The sequence below is a fragment of the Cydia pomonella genome, chromosome 4 (assembly GCF_033807575.1).
Source record: "Cydia pomonella isolate Wapato2018A chromosome 4, ilCydPomo1, whole genome shotgun sequence".
In the NCBI taxonomy this organism is placed as follows: Eukaryota; Metazoa; Arthropoda; class Insecta; order Lepidoptera; family Tortricidae; genus Cydia; species Cydia pomonella.
The window spans coordinates 12,415,111-12,432,587 of NC_084706.1; the positions used below are offsets into that span (position 1 = coordinate 12,415,111).

Below are 17,477 nucleotides of genomic sequence, written 5' to 3' on the forward strand. Positions count from 1 at the left end.
TTTAACTACGGTACTGCTTTTCTTTAATCACGGAAGAACGTGTAAATATTGTAAATAATAACACGTTTATCATTGTAAGTTTAATGCGAGTATAACATAAATAATAGTTTAACTACATGACTTCCGACGTAAAGACACAGTCATAACAGATTTTTTTCACAAAAATAGAAAAAAAAACAATAAATTTTGGGGGTTCCCCATACTTAGAACTGAAACTCAAAAAATCTTTTTTCGGATAGGTCTTTAAAAATTATATTGAGGTTTCTAATATCATTTTTTTCTAAACTGAATACTTTGCGCGAGAGACACTTCCAAAGTGGTAAAATGTGTCCCCCCCCCCGTGACTTCTAAAATAACAGAATGAAAAATCAAAAAAATATATATGATATACATTGCCATGCAAACTTCCACCGAAAATTGGTTTGAACGAGATCTAGTAAGTAGTTTTTTTTAATACGTCATAAATGGTACGGAACCCTTCTTGGGCGAGTCCGACTCGCACTTGGCCGCTTTTTATTCTTCATTTAAAATAACAATCACATGATTTATTCACTTTCATTTTATTTTAAAATAACGAGTACAAGAATAATTCTTATTCAAATCGATTGGAATAAGAATAAAATTTCTGTTTTTATTCTTATTCTTATTCAAGTTAATTTTTGCCCATCTCTGCTCCGGAAGTGGTTTGACCGCTGATGCGTTAACATGAATATTTACTATGTACAGTCAGCTTAGCACTCCTGCGTACAAATATGTATTCAGGAGTGTAAAGCTAATAGTTTTGCCGACTGTACCTACTACTCGAAATGTTCTACTTTCAACCATTAAGTATTAGTCGACAGTGTCGACAGTCGACACGGTATTGCGTTCGGTAAGTATATTATTCGCATCATCGCGATTATGATGTAATGATGTGATCAACAACCCGCAATACAGAACCCATGCCGTAACCTGTGCACTTGTGCAGAAGTGCTAAGCATCAAATTGTAGAGTGGGTCAAATACAATAACATAACTGACTTTAAAATGCTGAGAGCTGAGGACGCCCATTCTGAAAAAGCGATTGCGTTTTTTACTATATTACCTTTTTAAAACGTTTGGAATGGAGGCATGGTAGCTAGGCTGTGGACATATTTTCGGTAAGTGGCCAAAGAGACCTCTTTGAAAACGGGCTGACAATAATTGTCCTTGATGAGGTGTAAAATGTGGAACATTATTAGATGGTAGGATATCCCTTCAGTGGGACATTAGGAACACTCACATGGAACAACTGCGAGCTAAGATCCCTCGGGCAGATGTCGCTCTCTCCGCAGAACGGGCTGACTGTGATGGTGTTCTCGTCGAGCACGGGTAGATTGTCGCTGAAGCCGCCGTCCATATATCGGATGCCATGGAAGCGCGGTGGTAACACTCCACTGAACACTGGCACGAAACATGACGCTAGTAATGCCTGAAACAATCACCACATAACACTACCTTGTACAGGCAATTAAATCGAGTTTACATGTACAGTCAGCAGCAGAGAAAAGGTACCCCACTGCGTATAGAAGTTTGTATGCAAAGGTGCTAAACGAATGGTATTTCTGACTGTACATAGTCAGTTGCACGTTTTTATACGGTTTTACTTAGATTCACTTCGTATAGGTAGGTATATTATTTGTTTATACCCTGTTAGACAAACAATTTCACTGTGTCAGATGATGGTGTCTGGTGTGATTAAGTTAAATATTTAATAAACTTCCGTAAATTTTCAGATAATCCTATAAAATGTTAACAAAAAACTGATCTAATGATGCTGAAATCCCTCATTAACGAAAAACGCAACCACATCGAATTTGATCTGATTAGAAACGTCTTGACAAAGTACCTACACAGATAAAAAAGATATCTTAATTCAAAACGCAAAACTCTCTTGCGAACGGTTGCTTAAATAAAATAATAAATTGCTTAGTCCAATAAATATGTCTTGAGTTAAAAACAACATAATTTTTAAAAGGAGAATAAAAATTATTTAGTTTTATCTTTACACATTTTTAAAGCGAATGGTAGTGATTTGAGTTAAGATATTAATTATTCGCCGCAAGAAAAAAAAGTCTTAGAAAGAGATATAGCACGCTCTTAAAAAACGGTTTTATCTTGAGTAACTCTACCTCAAACCAAAAATATTACCAAATTCCAAAGAAGAACCACCGAATTTTTCCTTTGAGACTTTTATGTTTTTAGGCAAGAGCGATTAATTCTTGGTTTGATGTTTTCAATTTACAGTCAAGAGCTAAAGCTTTTTTAAAAAAGAAGCACCAAAACTTTGGTTTGAGACTTTTAAGTTTTTAGACAAGAGCGATAAATTCTTGGTTTGATGTTTTCAACCTACAGTCAAGAGCCAAAGCTATTTCAAAGAAGAAGCACCAAAATGTTGCTTTGAGACTTAAGTTTTTACGCAAGAGCGATTAATTCTTGGTTTAATGTTGTCAATATACAGTCAAGAGCCAAAGCTATTTAAAAGAAAAAGCACCAAAACTTTATAATAATCCTATAAAATGTTAACAAAAAACTGATCTAATGATGCTGAAATCCCTCATTAACGAAAAACGCAACCACATCGAATTTGATCTGATTAGAAACGTCTTGACAAAGTACCTACACAGATAAAAAAGATATCTTAATTCAAAACGCAAAACTCTCTTGCGAACGGTTGCTTAAATAAAATAATAAATTGCTTAGTCCAATAAATATGTCTTGAGTTAAAAACAACATAATTTTTAAAAGGAGAACAAAAATTATTTAGTTTTATCTTTACATATTTTTAAAGCGAATGGTAGTGATTTGAGTTAAGATATTAATTATTCGCCGCAAGAAAAAAAAGTCTTAGAAAGAGATATAGCACGCTCTTAAAAAACGGTTTTATCTTGAGTAACTCTACCTCAAACCAAAAATATTACCAAATTCCAAAGAAGAACCACCGAATTTTTCCTTTGAGACTTTTAAGTTTTTAGGCAAGAGCGATTAATTCTTGGTTTGATGTTTTCAATTTACAGTCAAGAGCTAAAGCTTTTTTAAAAAAGAAGCACCAAAACTTTGGTTTGAGACTTTTAAGTTTTTAGACAAGAGCGATAAATTCTTGGTTTGATGTTTTCAACCTACAGTCAAGAGCCAAAGCTATTTCAAAGAAGAAGCACCAAAATGTTGCTTTGAGACTTAAGTTTTTACGCAAGAGCGATTAATTCTTGGTTTAATGTTGTCAATATACAGTCAAGAGCCAAAGCTATTTAAAAGAAAAAGCACCAAAACTTTGGTTTGAGACTTTTACATAAAATTGTATCAATAAATTTGATGAAGGGGACAAGAGCGCTGGTGGCCTAGTGGTAAGAGCGTATGACTTGCAATCCGGAGGTCGCGGATTCAAACCCCGGCTCGTACATTATGAGTTTTTCGGAACTTCTGTACGAACATTTGATATTCACCAGTCGCTTTTCGGTGAAGAAGAAAAACATCGTGAGGTAACCGGGCTAATCCCAATAAGGCCTCTAGTTTAACTAGTGCCTACGCCAATTCTCGGGATTAGTTTCCAAGCGGACCCCAGGCTCCCATGAGCCGTGGCAAAATGCCGGGACAATGCGAGGAAGAAGAAGAAGATAAAGAGGATTATTGAAAACTACAAAGATTTCAACGAATGACGAAAACCATGCTGGTTTAAGAAAATTCATTCTTTATTCAAGACATACTAAACTTGGCGCTAAGAGATTTCAGCTCTAGATATAAATAATATCATATTTCACATTGAGTAACGCACTCTTGAACCAATACTTTTTCTTGTTTTTATGGAGAAATATAATTCTCAATTCAATTATGAGAATCTAACCCCAAGAAACAAAGTTTCTTGGCACAAGTTCTTTAAGTATTGCACTAAGACAGTTAGGTTCAATTTAAAAAATACAATACTTAAAACAAAACGTAAACGCTCTTGGTGAGAATAATGAGCTTTTTAAAAAAAAACTTTTTATAGCTCGGATAGAGAATTTAATTTTTTAGCTTAAATAATAAACTTTGAAATATTTTATATCTTGACAATCTTGACGCAAGAATTTTATTGTTTCCTTATATAGGAAACACAAAATGTCTTGACACAAGAGTATTTACTTGGCTGGAGAACTATTTTTTTCTGTGTATATTTGGCAGAAACTTATGAAATAGGTATTATTTGCCCTCTAGATTCGTAATAAGTACTAATAACTATGCCTGATCGAAATGTCAGCCGTTGGCGACCCCTTATAGTGGTGATTGATAAACTTTATGGATTGTCTTACACTTATCCGTCTGGAAAGCACCAAACTCTATCTAGACTTAAACAGTATCTAGATGTTATGGTTCTGTAAGCAAATATTTAAGCAACTGTCCTGCTTTTTCTATGAAGTTCTTAGGACAACATACCTATAGGTAAGTTCATACACTTTACAAAGAAGAGAAAAAAAGCTTTCGTTTTCTTAAGAACGTGTGCCATATTCGACAACCTGAATGGTTGAAGGGAAAACAGTCGCGTGGCCGGCTTGTTAAGTGAATGAACACGTTTTGATCAGGTCGTCGCGAAGACAGTATACTTCAATAAATATCTTATTACTTTAACTTACTTATATTTTTACTTTAGGCTCGACCAAAGATGTGCGTGGATGCGTTGCGAGGGATGTATTTTTAAGAACCAATAAAATTACTGCATGCTAAGCAAGGAAAATAAATGAAGTATATTGGTTCTTAACAAACATCCCTCGCAACGCATCCTTCATCTTTGGTCGAAACGCAGCTTTATCCCGTGTGTATAAAACACTATAGTGCGTATTTTTTGCATTAGAAAAAAGGTCAGCGATTTTGACGTATCTTTTTATTGAAAAACACTTAAAAAAATAATTCACGGCAAATATACGATAATTTACATTCTTTTTTGCATCCATAAGTAATAGTTATTGATTTTTAAAAAGCGTTTTTCAATAAAGAGACATGTCAAGATTGTTTACTTTTTTTTAATGCTAAAAAAACGAACTATATGCAGTGGGGCGACACTCCTTCTTTCGGCTTTTTCCGGCTCCACTCGGTTCAGTTCAGCATTGCTCCGAGCAATTATTAGGGTTGGCACAACTTGACGTCCCTATACGTGCACGACCACAGATAAGATAATGACTTGAAAGACAACCCTGAAATGACCGAAAGGGATAGTGCCATTAGACATTAGAAAGGGACAGCATAATTCGACCATAAATCGCTGTCAAACTTCGGTTTTGTAGGAAGTGTCATTTTTGCACGGTAGTACCATAATTTATTCCGTGCTATAAGTTGTATCCATATATAGGTATAGGTTGAGATATGAATTAGGTACCGCTTTCTAGTCGACATTAGATACCACTTATCTATAGAGTGATAAAATAAAAGCAAGACTTGCAGGTTGGGTTGCGACTGGATGTGTAAAATCAAAGAGCTTGATTGCGTAATATAATGCTAGTGTTTAGACAGGTTTTCGAGAGAAAGTCGCCGGACTGTGAGAGTCGACACATAATTATATGCTTTAAAAGTAATGCGATATTATCCAGGCATTAGGTACTTAGGTTATCTATCTACACACATCTCCACATAAATCTTCTATGATGCCTTCCGATAAATCCATAAATAATGGCCAACATTAAGGTTCCTCCTCCCGCAAAATACCGTAAAACTAAGTTACTCTGAACTGGACCATTTTTAGGGTTCCGTAGTCAACTAGGAACCCTTATAGTTTCGCCATGTCCGTCTGTCTGTCTGTCTGTCCGAGGCTTTGCTCCGTGGTCGTCAGTGCTAGAAAGCTGAAATTTGGTATGGATATATAAATCAATAAAGCCCAGTGGCGTAGCATAGGTCACTCGCACCCGGTGCGGATCCCAAATTTGCCGCCCTCTTATTTTTGTCATCCACTATAAAAAATTTGGGCATGGTGTAAAAAGAGTACTTTTATTAGTTTTATTGAATAATTTATTGAAATGAAAAGTGAAATTAACATTTTTTGACATGGAATAGAAGGTAGAATATCACTTAGAAACATTACAGAGAAAACTTAATAGAATAATCTGAATAATGGAGAAATCAGTATTACTATGTAATAAGTGCAATAGGCTCGCCAGCTGCCGCCCACCAAAGGAGTAAAGGACTCGTTCCGTTCCGGGTATCTAACTTTTTGAGCAGTATAGTTGACACGAAACACCGTTTAAATTTTTTTTTAATCTTTTTACTCGCTAACTTTGTGAATATATCCAATGAAACAGTCATCGGTAATCGTTAAATCATTATTTTCTGTAAGCAAAAAATGCTGTCGATTGCCTCCAAGGTGTAATTCGTGTTGCAACAATGTACGCGTAACGCGTATCTTTGATGTTTTTCTACCAGTATCTTTTAGCTCAAAAGGCCGTTTACCAAAATATTATATTAGTATATACTGCCTAGTTTCATACGAGAAGCCGCGAAATCGAAAAATTGGGGCAGCTGCAGCAATTCGCTAATTCGCAAGCTTGTTTTTATATCTTGCTTTTTACTCAAAGTCATGTGAAACGACGGTCTGTCATTGCCGTATTACGGTGAAGTACAAATAATGCGTAAGGAGACATTTATTTAAAATAACATTGAAACGAAATAAGTTTCCTAAATAATAGTTATTGAGAAACCTTGTGCTTGCATCACCCATGCATAGAACCTGCATAGGTACCCGGATTTGGTAACAGAAAAAATGTCGAAAAAAACACTGGAAGAAATTAACTTTTTTTTTTATATTAAAAAAAAAATTAAACTAATTTTTTTTTTTTTTAACTGATCCTCCGCAGCGCCGCCCCCGGCAAAGTGCCGCCCGGTGCGGACCGCACCCTCCGCCCCCCCCATGCTACGCCACTGATAAAGCCGACAAAGTCGTACAATAAAATATAAAATATATATTTACTACACGTAAAGTGGGGGTGTTTTTTTTTTTTCTTCAACCCTACAGTATGGGATATCGTTGGAAAGATCTTCAAAACTAATAGGGGTCTTCAACAAACATTTCTTGATAAAGTGAATATATTTGGAGATAATTGCTCCGAAAAAAAAAAGGTGTGCCCCCCCTCTAACTTTTGAACCATATGTCTAAAAAATATGAAAAAATCGTGGAAGTAGAGCTTAAGAAAGAAATTAAATGAAAACTATAGCGGATATGATCAGTTTAGCTGTTTTTGAGTTATCGCAAAAAGTTTCCCCTTCATAGTAAAAAGACGCACACCCACAGTTCACCATACTTTAAGCTCCAGTTTAGCTTATTGTGACGGAAGAGTAACTACGGAACCCTACTCTGAGCATGGCCCGACATGCTCTTGGCCGGTTTTTTATATTAAATATGACACTTTTTGAGCAGAGAAAAATATGTAACAATTTACAAGATATGAGCAATGATATCGAGCTGATCTGATGATGGAGACAGGAGGTGGCCATAGGAACTCTGTGATAAAACAACGCAACCTTGATGAGTATTAACTAATACTCATCAACATCCATTGTTGGTACAAGCTTTTATGATTATCGCTGACAATACTTTTCTTTCCACAGGCAACTGCCAAAAACTGATTTTTGTTTCTTCAGGCGCTAGTGCACTTCAAATATTCGCAAAGACGGCCTAATTTACTAAGCCGCAAAGAGAAGCATGGTATTTATAACTGACATCAATTAGCCTAGAAAGCAAAACAGTCCGTCACAGATAATTTAATTACTATAGACGACCGGTTTGGCCTAGTGGGTTGTGACCCTGCCTACGAAGCTGATGGTCCCGGGTTCAAATCCTGGTAAGGGCATTTATTCGTGTGATGAGCATGGATATTTGTTCCTGAGTCATGGGTGTTTTCTATGTATTTAAGTATTTTTTCCTACTCCTCTACTGTTATCTGTCATTTATGCATTCATTAACACGAATATAAGAACATACATAAAAGATTTCAAGAAAAGTCTATATTGTCTATTCCTCATAAAAGCTCTTGTGCTTTTATACGCTATAACGTTACTGCGATTAATGGCTACCAACCTAACAAAACCAAAACGAATACGGTTTTAAACTAAGTCCATTGATGCCAACTTACAAAATATTCATTTGGTTGCATAGTAAAAATAATTACTTCATAAGTCAGAAACACACATGTGACACCCGTAATATAGCAACACCCATAGACTACGAAGACCGCTTAGCGTTGCTTGTTAGTCTCCGTAGGCTACGGTGGCCAAAATTGAGAAAAAACTGTCCAAAAAATTAATTTAGCAAGTAGCAAGTACCAGGGCCTCATGAGTTACGAGGAGGTGTCGCGGACCGGCCGGCCGGCCGCGGCCCGGGGCGGGCCGGGCGCGGAACAAGGTATGCTCGCGCGTCTTGGCTATATACTTTTGCTGTAATTTGTTTACCTAAATTAAGATTTATTTTTGTTGACTCGTAGGAAAAATATTGTATGCAACGTTGTATAAGTAGGTCAAAAAATTCTCGTGGCGTATTCCTTTACAATGTAACTCACGCCACTCGCCTTTTTTGACCCTTCTTATACAACTGATGCATAAAATACTAATAAATATTTATATATTATATATATCGTTGTCTAAGTACCCTCAACACAAGCCTTATTGAGCTTACTGTGGGACTTAGTCAATTTGTGTAATAATGTCGTATAATATTTATTTATTTATATTTATTTATTTATTTAGATCTCAATTTCGTTACATTTGGTTAATTTTTGGAGGAGGAAACAGTTGAGTACGAAGCATCGTTTTTTAAGATTTTAACGCATGATTTTTTGCCTTATTAGGGTTCCGTAGCCAAATGGCAAAAAACGGAACCCTTATAGATTCGTCATGTCCGTCTGTCTGTCCGATTATGTCACAGCCACTTTTTTCCGAAACTATAAGAGCTATACTGTTCAAACTTAGTAAGTGGATGTATTCTATGAACCGCATTAAGATGTTCACACAAAAATAGAAAAAAAACAATAAATTTTGGGGGTTCTCCATACTTAGAACTGAAAATCAAAAAATTTCTAATATAATTTTTTTCTAAAATGAATACTTTGCGCGAGAGACACTTCCAAAGTGGTAAAATGTGTCCACCCCCCCCCCCCCCCCCCCGTAACTTCTAAAATAACAGAATGAAAAGTCTAAAAAAAATATATGATATACATTGCCATGCAAATTTCCACCGAAAATTGGTTTGAACGAGATCTACTCAGTAGTTTTTTTTCAATACGTCATAAAATTTTAAAAAAAAAATTTTTTTCATCAAACCCATACGTGTGGGGTATCTACGGATAGGTCTTCAAAAATGATATTGAGGTTTCTAATATCATTTTTTTCTAAACTTAATAGTTCGCGCGAGAGACACTTCCAAGGTGCTAAAATGTGTGTCCAAAGTGGTAAAATGTTGAACAAGATCTAGTAAGTAGATTTTTTTTAATACCTACGTCATAAATGGTACGGAACCCTTCATGCGCGAGTCCGACTCGCACTTGGCCGCTTTTTTGCCTTAATTGGCGTTGTCCTTATTGCACTAGTTTTAGGAGCCACTTCCGTCAGCGAGACGGATATATTCATCTAAAATATATAATTTCAGCTCCCATTTCCTCTTAAGCCTTATTGCGAACTATATAGTCTTCTATATATATACAATGATTATTCGTACAACAAGTATGTTTGTCCAGAAACTGGTATCATCAAAACGATATAAGATAGTTTCATGTCTCACCTGCATTAAATCCTGCCTCGTCGGAAACTCTGAGACAATGACGTTCTTCCCGTCGTACACTCTCGTGAGTGAAATGTGCAGCTTGCCGCTGACGATCTTGTGCACGTCTTGTGGCAAGTACTTGTCCATGCCTTCCAGAAGGACGTTCTGAATGTTGAAGGACGGGCTGAAGGGGCCGAGGGACCCTGCCCGGGCCTCTCCAACCACTCGGAGGACATCACTGGTTATTTCACCTGAGATGCAGAAGTAACAAAAACATTTATTCAGCAAATAAAATACAGCTTATAACAGTAAAACTTAAATGAATAAATAAATATCGGATACAACAAAATTAACTATGATAATGAGAAAGTTCAGAAGTCAGTCTGTCATAAGTGTGGAAGGGCGGCACCATTATCGAAACCAAATAAATTCGCTGCTGACTTTCATTTGTGGCGGGTGCCTCGAATGCACGCTCTAATTATTGAAGTTATTAAACGAGCTCTCAGCCAGCCCAAAACGCGAGACAAGGATCTGTCCCAGCGAGATGCAAGTGCTTCCCCGAGGTTATTAACAAAGGTAGCTAATTGTGGTGCAAAAACTCCATCCACGGAGGTGACGAGGGGTGTAAAAGTGGCATGACGCAACTCACAGGCGTTGGCGTATTTGTTTTGTTTTTCTGACTCGGCGGATTTCAGGACAGAAACAACGGGGCGTGAGATGTATGAGGGAGCGTCGGTGTCTACAACACGGATGTCAAATAACGCGTCCCTCTGTGCGACACCACACGCCACGGCATGCTTAATCTCCTCGTAGGCCAGTGTCACCTTCAGTGATAATGGGTTCTTTGACTACATTTCCCCATGCTTGTTGACATAATTCACAAAAGAGATCCCTTATTTCATTGTGACGTCTCGTGATTAGACCGCCAGTTTCACAACAAAGGACATGATCAATGTGGAAATCGTTATTGCCGCATCCATCACAAGATTTTGGCATTGAGATTGGTGTTCGATGGTAACGTAATGAAAGGGCATCTCGGAATTCATGTGCGGAAAGGTCAAAGTGAGCTTTCCTTGTGGGTATAACGGATAGCCAATTGGAGGATTTTGTTTACATTTTGTTCATAATTGATCTTTCAATGGCTCTTTTTTTTTATGGGTGGGAGATTGGTTAAAATAGAGTCTAAAAGATTATCGTCGTGAGTTTCTTTCAGTTTGTGGCATTCTTTACGTGCATCATTGAGGGATTTGTGATGTTTTGCGAGTTCTATATGCTTCATTTCAATTAGGGAGGATGGAAGAACTGAACAACCTTTTTTAGACATATCATAGTATAAATTTGAAGTGGTGGCACCATCGGATATTGCTAAGCCACCTTTATGAATGGGTAAAGAAAATAAGTCTGCTTCTAATGATGACACGTCAGCGTCACTCCCTAATAGGGTCGGCAAAAAAGTTGTGCGTAAGGTATTTGTTAAAGGATCAAAGTATTCTGCGGCATCTTTTAGGATTCGTAACACAAAGGACCACTGAAATTGTACAGCTTTGGTAAGGGCAGTATAGGCAGCTTGTGGTGAATCTTTACATATGAGTGATAATTTTTCTAAAATAGAAACCCATTTACTTATGTATGTTCTTTTTTACAAATTCTTCTTTCCCTTCTACGATGTAGCTTCCTAGATCCGGTTACAATTGAAACATTAGTATTCTTGAATATAAGGGTTGCTTTTTGTTTGTCAGACTCCGATACCATTAAGAATGTTTTTTTTTCCTTGGTCCCCCATAATATCCCCATAATATCCGTAGGCAGGCGCTATGCTACTTATCTTCTTCCACCATTGAAATAGGTTATTAATATTAACTTGGGCAGACGAGTCATCAGCATACCAACATTGAGTGGTGTTATGGTCGTCTTTGAGTTTATTTATTAAAGGTAAAGTAGCAAGGGCATATAGGGGCATGGCTAGCGGATCTCCTTGGGTAACACCGTCTTTGCTATCAATTCTCATATCCGAGTTACAAATAAAATGGATGAAGAAAAGAAAGAAATAACATGGTACACTACATATCGGACAACACAAGGATTTTGCATTGTATGGAAATTAACTCTGGGATTGACTGCATTGTGTCAAGTAACTATTATTAGGATTACCTACTAAGGGAAGTGGTAAATTTTTTGCCACAGCCAAAAGCTAAGTTAATTAAAAATATAAAATACTTTTTCTGTAAAGATATTCTAGAAGTAAAGTCCGACCGAGATCTCGGTCTCGGTCTCGGCATTCTCGGCCAAAAATCGAGCCGAGATCTCGGTCTCGGCTCTCGGCCAAATTGGGCCGAGATTCTTGCCGAAACCGAGAATAGTCAATAAGTTATCATTGGTGAATTCAAATTTACCGCGCACGCACGGGCGCCCGTTTTTAAGCGACCCGACCACCCGTTGGTTGCATTGCATCTCACGGTTCGTGTGACGTTTTTTGTGATTTTGATTGGTTTCTTACCCACATTTTAAGCCAATTACTTATCAAATACTAGGTATTGGGATCGGATAGGCGCGGTTTCAAGTAATTAAGTACTTGTTCATTTGGTTCTTTTCGTATTGTCGTTGTTGTTATTGCGGAAGAGTCATAGAGATATTAAAGGAGTGTATATTGTTATCGACCTGTAACTTAAATTAACTTGATATGAGGGGAAGATGCTACTGGATAGTTTGATATTATAGTACATTGTACAACGAGAGGGGTAAGTGAAAATTTGGACACGAGGGTGGTTATTCCCGACAGCCGCAGGCTGGAGGAGGAGTTTGCAATATTGTTACCCCCGGAGTTACACACAATGTTTTTCATCAGAGTTGCGAAGAAAAAAAACTAAATTTTAACGAAATAATTCGTAAATAAGGTGGCATATCAATCATTCGTCCGCCAATTTGTAATTTCTTGACAGGTTAGCATCAAGGGCACAAACCTATTCGGCATTCAGCCACGTCTGAAAATTATGTAAAAATATTTTAAACGGCTGTTAAATTAATCCATTTTTTTAATTTTAAACATAAACAAAAATATTTAATTATAAACGTCAGTATATTAAAAGTAAAACTCATTTATACTACTTGGTTTGTATGAATAAGTGACAGAATTAAGTAGCATTAATTAAAAAGCTAAAACACCCTAGGGAGTTCTAGCTTTTTTTTTACAATCCATAACTCCCGCGGGAACAAAATATGCCTTTGTCCTTCAGTACAGCTGCATGAAATAAGAACTTTTTCGAGCAAGTGTGATGAAAATTATATTTGTGTTTGCGGGAAAAAGCAAAGTAGTAGGTAGGCAGGTAAAGGTAGAAAAACGATACCACATTACTGTTGTGGAATATTGGACATAATTACGTGCGAACTTTGCGGATGCTATTATACTCGTATGTAATTTTTACAAAAATCGCGGAGAGTTGTTGGGTCATGGATTGATTTTCATTTAATGTGGCCTATGTGGCCAGCGAACAACTTTTAGGCAAGGCTAGCCAGTTAAACGACGAGCGTTGTGAGAATTTAACGGGCCATAACGCTGAAAAATTACGTTTTATGGGCTACAATATAGAGCTGTTTTATTTTGATTACTTATTGTTATTGTACCTCCGTTTTGTTCATCCGCAGTGTTTTATAGAAGCCAAAAAAGTGACATCGCAATTTTATTCCAAACCAAATTACTGTAGTTTAGATCATTACAAATGCAAGACTAAAACTCCCGCGTTTCTAATATGTGTAGTTTTGAGAAATATGTTTTTGAAAATCTTGTTTGTGACACCCGGAAATTACGAAAAAAATGCATATTTCGCAAATTATTAAATAAACTCTGTTGTTCAAAGTGTTGTTGGATAAACCATTCAAAGACATACATTTAGAGGTAATTACGACCTCTCTAGGTACATATGTTACAAAGAAATTATATTAATTATTTTATTGATTTTGGTTTTTTTTTTTTTCTTCCATGTTCCGCCGTAGTAGGACGCGATATTTGTGCGACAGCTTCATTATTATGTCTTCTATCTACTCTATTTTTTACAAGATCTAATTCCATGGAACATTCAAGTAATCACCTAAACACTTTATATCCGGGTTATCCGGCCTCTACCTAGTTGGTTACTAAATTTTGTTACTGCAATAATCTTTATCTATATCTACATAAAATATACGAACGAAAGTTGAATAAATTATATATTAAAATGAAGTACACAAAATCAGGAATAACATATGACAATATCATTCAAAATGGCCTCCTCTGGCCTTAACACAGGCCCTCAAACGACGAGGCCAGTCATCAATAGCGGCACGCACGATTGTCATGTCTAATTCCGTCACTGTCTTAACTATGGCCCGCTTGAGGGAGTCAAAATTTGTGTGGGGTTTAGCACAGGCTTTCTCCTCAATAACCTGCCATATGGCATAATCCAGGGGGGTTAAGGTCCGGGCTGGAGGACGGCCAGTGTTCGTGGGCAATAAAGTCAATTTTGTTCCTTCGAAACCAGGCTTGAGTTGTTTTTGCCGTATGTGCAGGAGCTGAGTCCCGTTGAAAGACCCATTGAAATAGGGTGTGGCTTAAGGGCTTCACTATTGGTTCGAGAACGGTTTCCTGGTAAACTTTGGCCCCAGTTTTCACACCTTTTTCACAGAAATGAACCTGTGTTAGCCCTGAGTATGACACACCCAGCCAAATCATCACATAAGAGGGATGATGGCCTCGTTGCACTCTCGGAACAGCCGCAATCGGCTCTTGATTGTTTTTTGCATACACTCCGTCATTCTGGCGGTTACAACATTCTTCAATGGTAAAATTTTTTTCAAGGTCTTCATTGATAACTTTTTTTAGGGAGCTTCTCTTCACACACATCTGTATTACCAACAACTTTTGCTTCCGGACGGGGTTTCTTGCAATTCTCGCCTTCACTGCCTTTATTAGAGCTGGGGTCCGAACGGTGCGTGGTCTTCCAGACCTCTTGCGGTCATCGAAGGTCTGAGTACTATTGTATCTATTAATTGTGCGATAAACAAATTGTTTGTTGATTTTTAGGTTTTCACGCAACTTCAAAATCATGTTTGGCGGGTGCACACATTTGTGCAACGCAATTACTGCGATACGATTCTCTTTTAGGCCCCAATTCATTATAGATACGACGAGATAAGCGTTATGTGTGGTATATAATTATAGCTCACAAATCCACCACATTATGTTATTTTTTATTTCTTCGGTAGCATTTGTTTTAACGGAAATAAAGAGGTTGCAAATCGAGTAACAGAACTTAGTAACCAACTAGGTAGGGTTGACACTTCGGTATTTTTAATTTTAAATAAATAAATAAAAGGCGAAGTTGTGGACAAAGCCACAACCGGCACTCTTCACACTTCGGGAGTGTCCGCAAATACATTAGGAGAATTGGATGGTGCTACTGCTGGAGCATCTAGGACAAACCATCACAGCTACCTGCAATTTGTATTTAGCGGCTATCGATGGCAAAGTTTTAAATATTCTGCTGAGCACACCGTCGCAGATGCGTTGTCCTTACTGTGGCCTCACAGCAAAATATTTCAATGACTTGAAAACAGTTATTGAAACACGGCATTAGCCCCCTACCTGCCTGGATAAGAGTTTTAGAATTCCTGCTAAAACTGGGCTATAAAAAAGAGGTGAAAGGCTGGTTCATTTCAAAAAATTCCAATGAAGGTCATCTTGTTGAAGAGCGCAAAAAAGAAATCCAAAATTAATCCGACAAAAAATTGGAGTTTTAGTCGATGTCGTACGACCAAATAGCGGCACTACTAATGACGACAATACCGCTAGAACAATTTTGTCTGACAAACATCGTGAAAATTTTGCATAGAGAAGTGGCTTCTGGACGATCTCCACACAGTTTTAGCTGTGTTATCGAGTGGTCTTCCAATAGACTCAAAGAAGTTTGGAAATTTCTGTAAAGAACTAGCCCAAAAATATGTTCATAGTTACAATTGATTGAACAACAGAGTTTATTTAATAATTTGCGAAATATACATTTTTTTCGTAATTTCCGAGAGTCGCAAAAAAGATTTTCAAAAATGTACTTCTCAAAATCTACACATATTAGAAACGCGGGAGTTTTAGTCTCGCATTTGTAATGATCTAAACTACAGTAATTTGGAATAAAATGGCGATTTCACTTTTTAGGCTTCTATAGAACCCTGTGATCCATACTAAAAAATACTATATAATAGCGCTACGAATTGATTATACTTAATAACTTTTTTTTTTTAATTTAATCGTCGAATTTCGATTATAAAAATTTTTTTACTGCAAAATTCCTGCTTTTGCTTCTGTTTTATAAATTCTCGGTCTCAGTCACGTTCTCGGCCGAGACATAAAAAAAGGGTTCTCTGTCGGACCTTATCTAGAAGTAGCTATTTTTTCACACCAAGTGAGAATAAATAAACATTGTTAGACCAGTTTAAAACAAACATAGTTTCATTAATGTGCAAATATCCTCCAGTTTAGTTAACCTCTTATCATCACCTGATGTTAAAGAACCAATTTATAATGGGATACACAATATGTATCAAAGGTGATAAACCCAACCCAAGTGAAAAAAATAAATAGTTACATTTTTATTGTCTATTTACCTAACAGTTTGATTTTAACTAATTTTAGGGATTCCACTCACGTGTTTTTAGTCAATCGCGCGACATGTTTCGGAGAGCCTAGCTCTTCATAGTGGGGTAGAATTAGTTAAGTATTAGTATGTCTCACGACAGTTTAAATTCAGTTTGATTTTAAATAATTGACTTTGTGATTAGACTATACAAGATGCTCACGAGGAACCCGAAAGATTTAAACCACGTACTTCTGAGGCCAAAAGACGGAAAAAATATTATACGAGTTTCTCTAAATTTCGCCAATAAAAATTTCTTTTTATTTTGAACGTGTTTGTACATAAAAAGTTAATGTTATGGTAAAACTGGCACTGAAAATATTTTTTTAAGATTTTTTTTGTAAAAACTAGTTCTTGCAAAGGTTACTTGTCACTTTTTGACATCTATTAATAAGGATATTTAGACTACGCCCCACAATGGCATCATCGCGATCAAAAAGGCGTTTTGCACTAAGTTACGATAAGAAGATGTTTTTTTACATTGGTATTAACTTTGAAACTAGGCGAAATCCAGAAAAGTTTACGCACTGCGCATAAGCACCAGCTGTTTGCAGACTTGCGTTGCCACACCCACACTGGAGAACGTGATCCCCTATACAAGCTGGTTAAATGTTACAATTTGTATTTTCATGAAATTGACATTTTCAAGATGTCTGACAATTTGTATAAAAAGAATGATTCAGTTGCTTCAAACAAAACGTCACTAAAAGTTGCCCCGGAGACTTTGCCGTTTTTACTCGCTCATTAAACTGTATCTATCCTAAACTACTTGTGCTACCTCAAAAATGAATTTGTTACTGTATCTATAAACCTATATTGTAACCGTAGCTGTGTTAATTTTAGCTGTATGTCCTTTATATTGTTACCTAGCGCTATATATTGTAGATTTATCAGTAGGTAATGTAGTAATCTGTGGACGATGTTGTTGGTCTCACAGTTTGTTATTCTTTGTATTCTATTTCTGTGTCTAAAAAAAGAAAAAAAACAAGATAACTATTCAATTATTAAAGAATATGTGGACCGATTCTTGATTTCTCCAGACAATCTTCCAGATTTCTGATGACATTGGGACCAAATGAGTGCCAT

At 36.7% G+C, this 17,477-nt stretch overlaps 1 protein-coding gene across 7 annotated transcripts in view; it reads right to left on the reverse strand.

The window, feature by feature from the left end:
- LOC133517101 (1-acylglycerol-3-phosphate O-acyltransferase Pnpla3-like) overlaps positions 1-17,477 on the reverse strand; it is a 51,717-nt gene that overhangs the window by 33,038 nt on the left and 1,202 nt on the right. For all 7 annotated transcript variants that reach the window (XM_061850242.1, XM_061850243.1, XM_061850244.1 and 4 more), the window contains exons 2-3: positions 9,748-9,980; positions 1,261-1,449 (exon numbers count right to left, since the gene is read on the reverse strand). In XM_061850242.1, the coding sequence (XP_061706226.1) occupies positions 1,261-1,449; positions 9,748-9,980 (422 nt within the window). The remainder of the gene's footprint in view (positions 1-1,260; positions 1,450-9,747; positions 9,981-17,477) is intronic.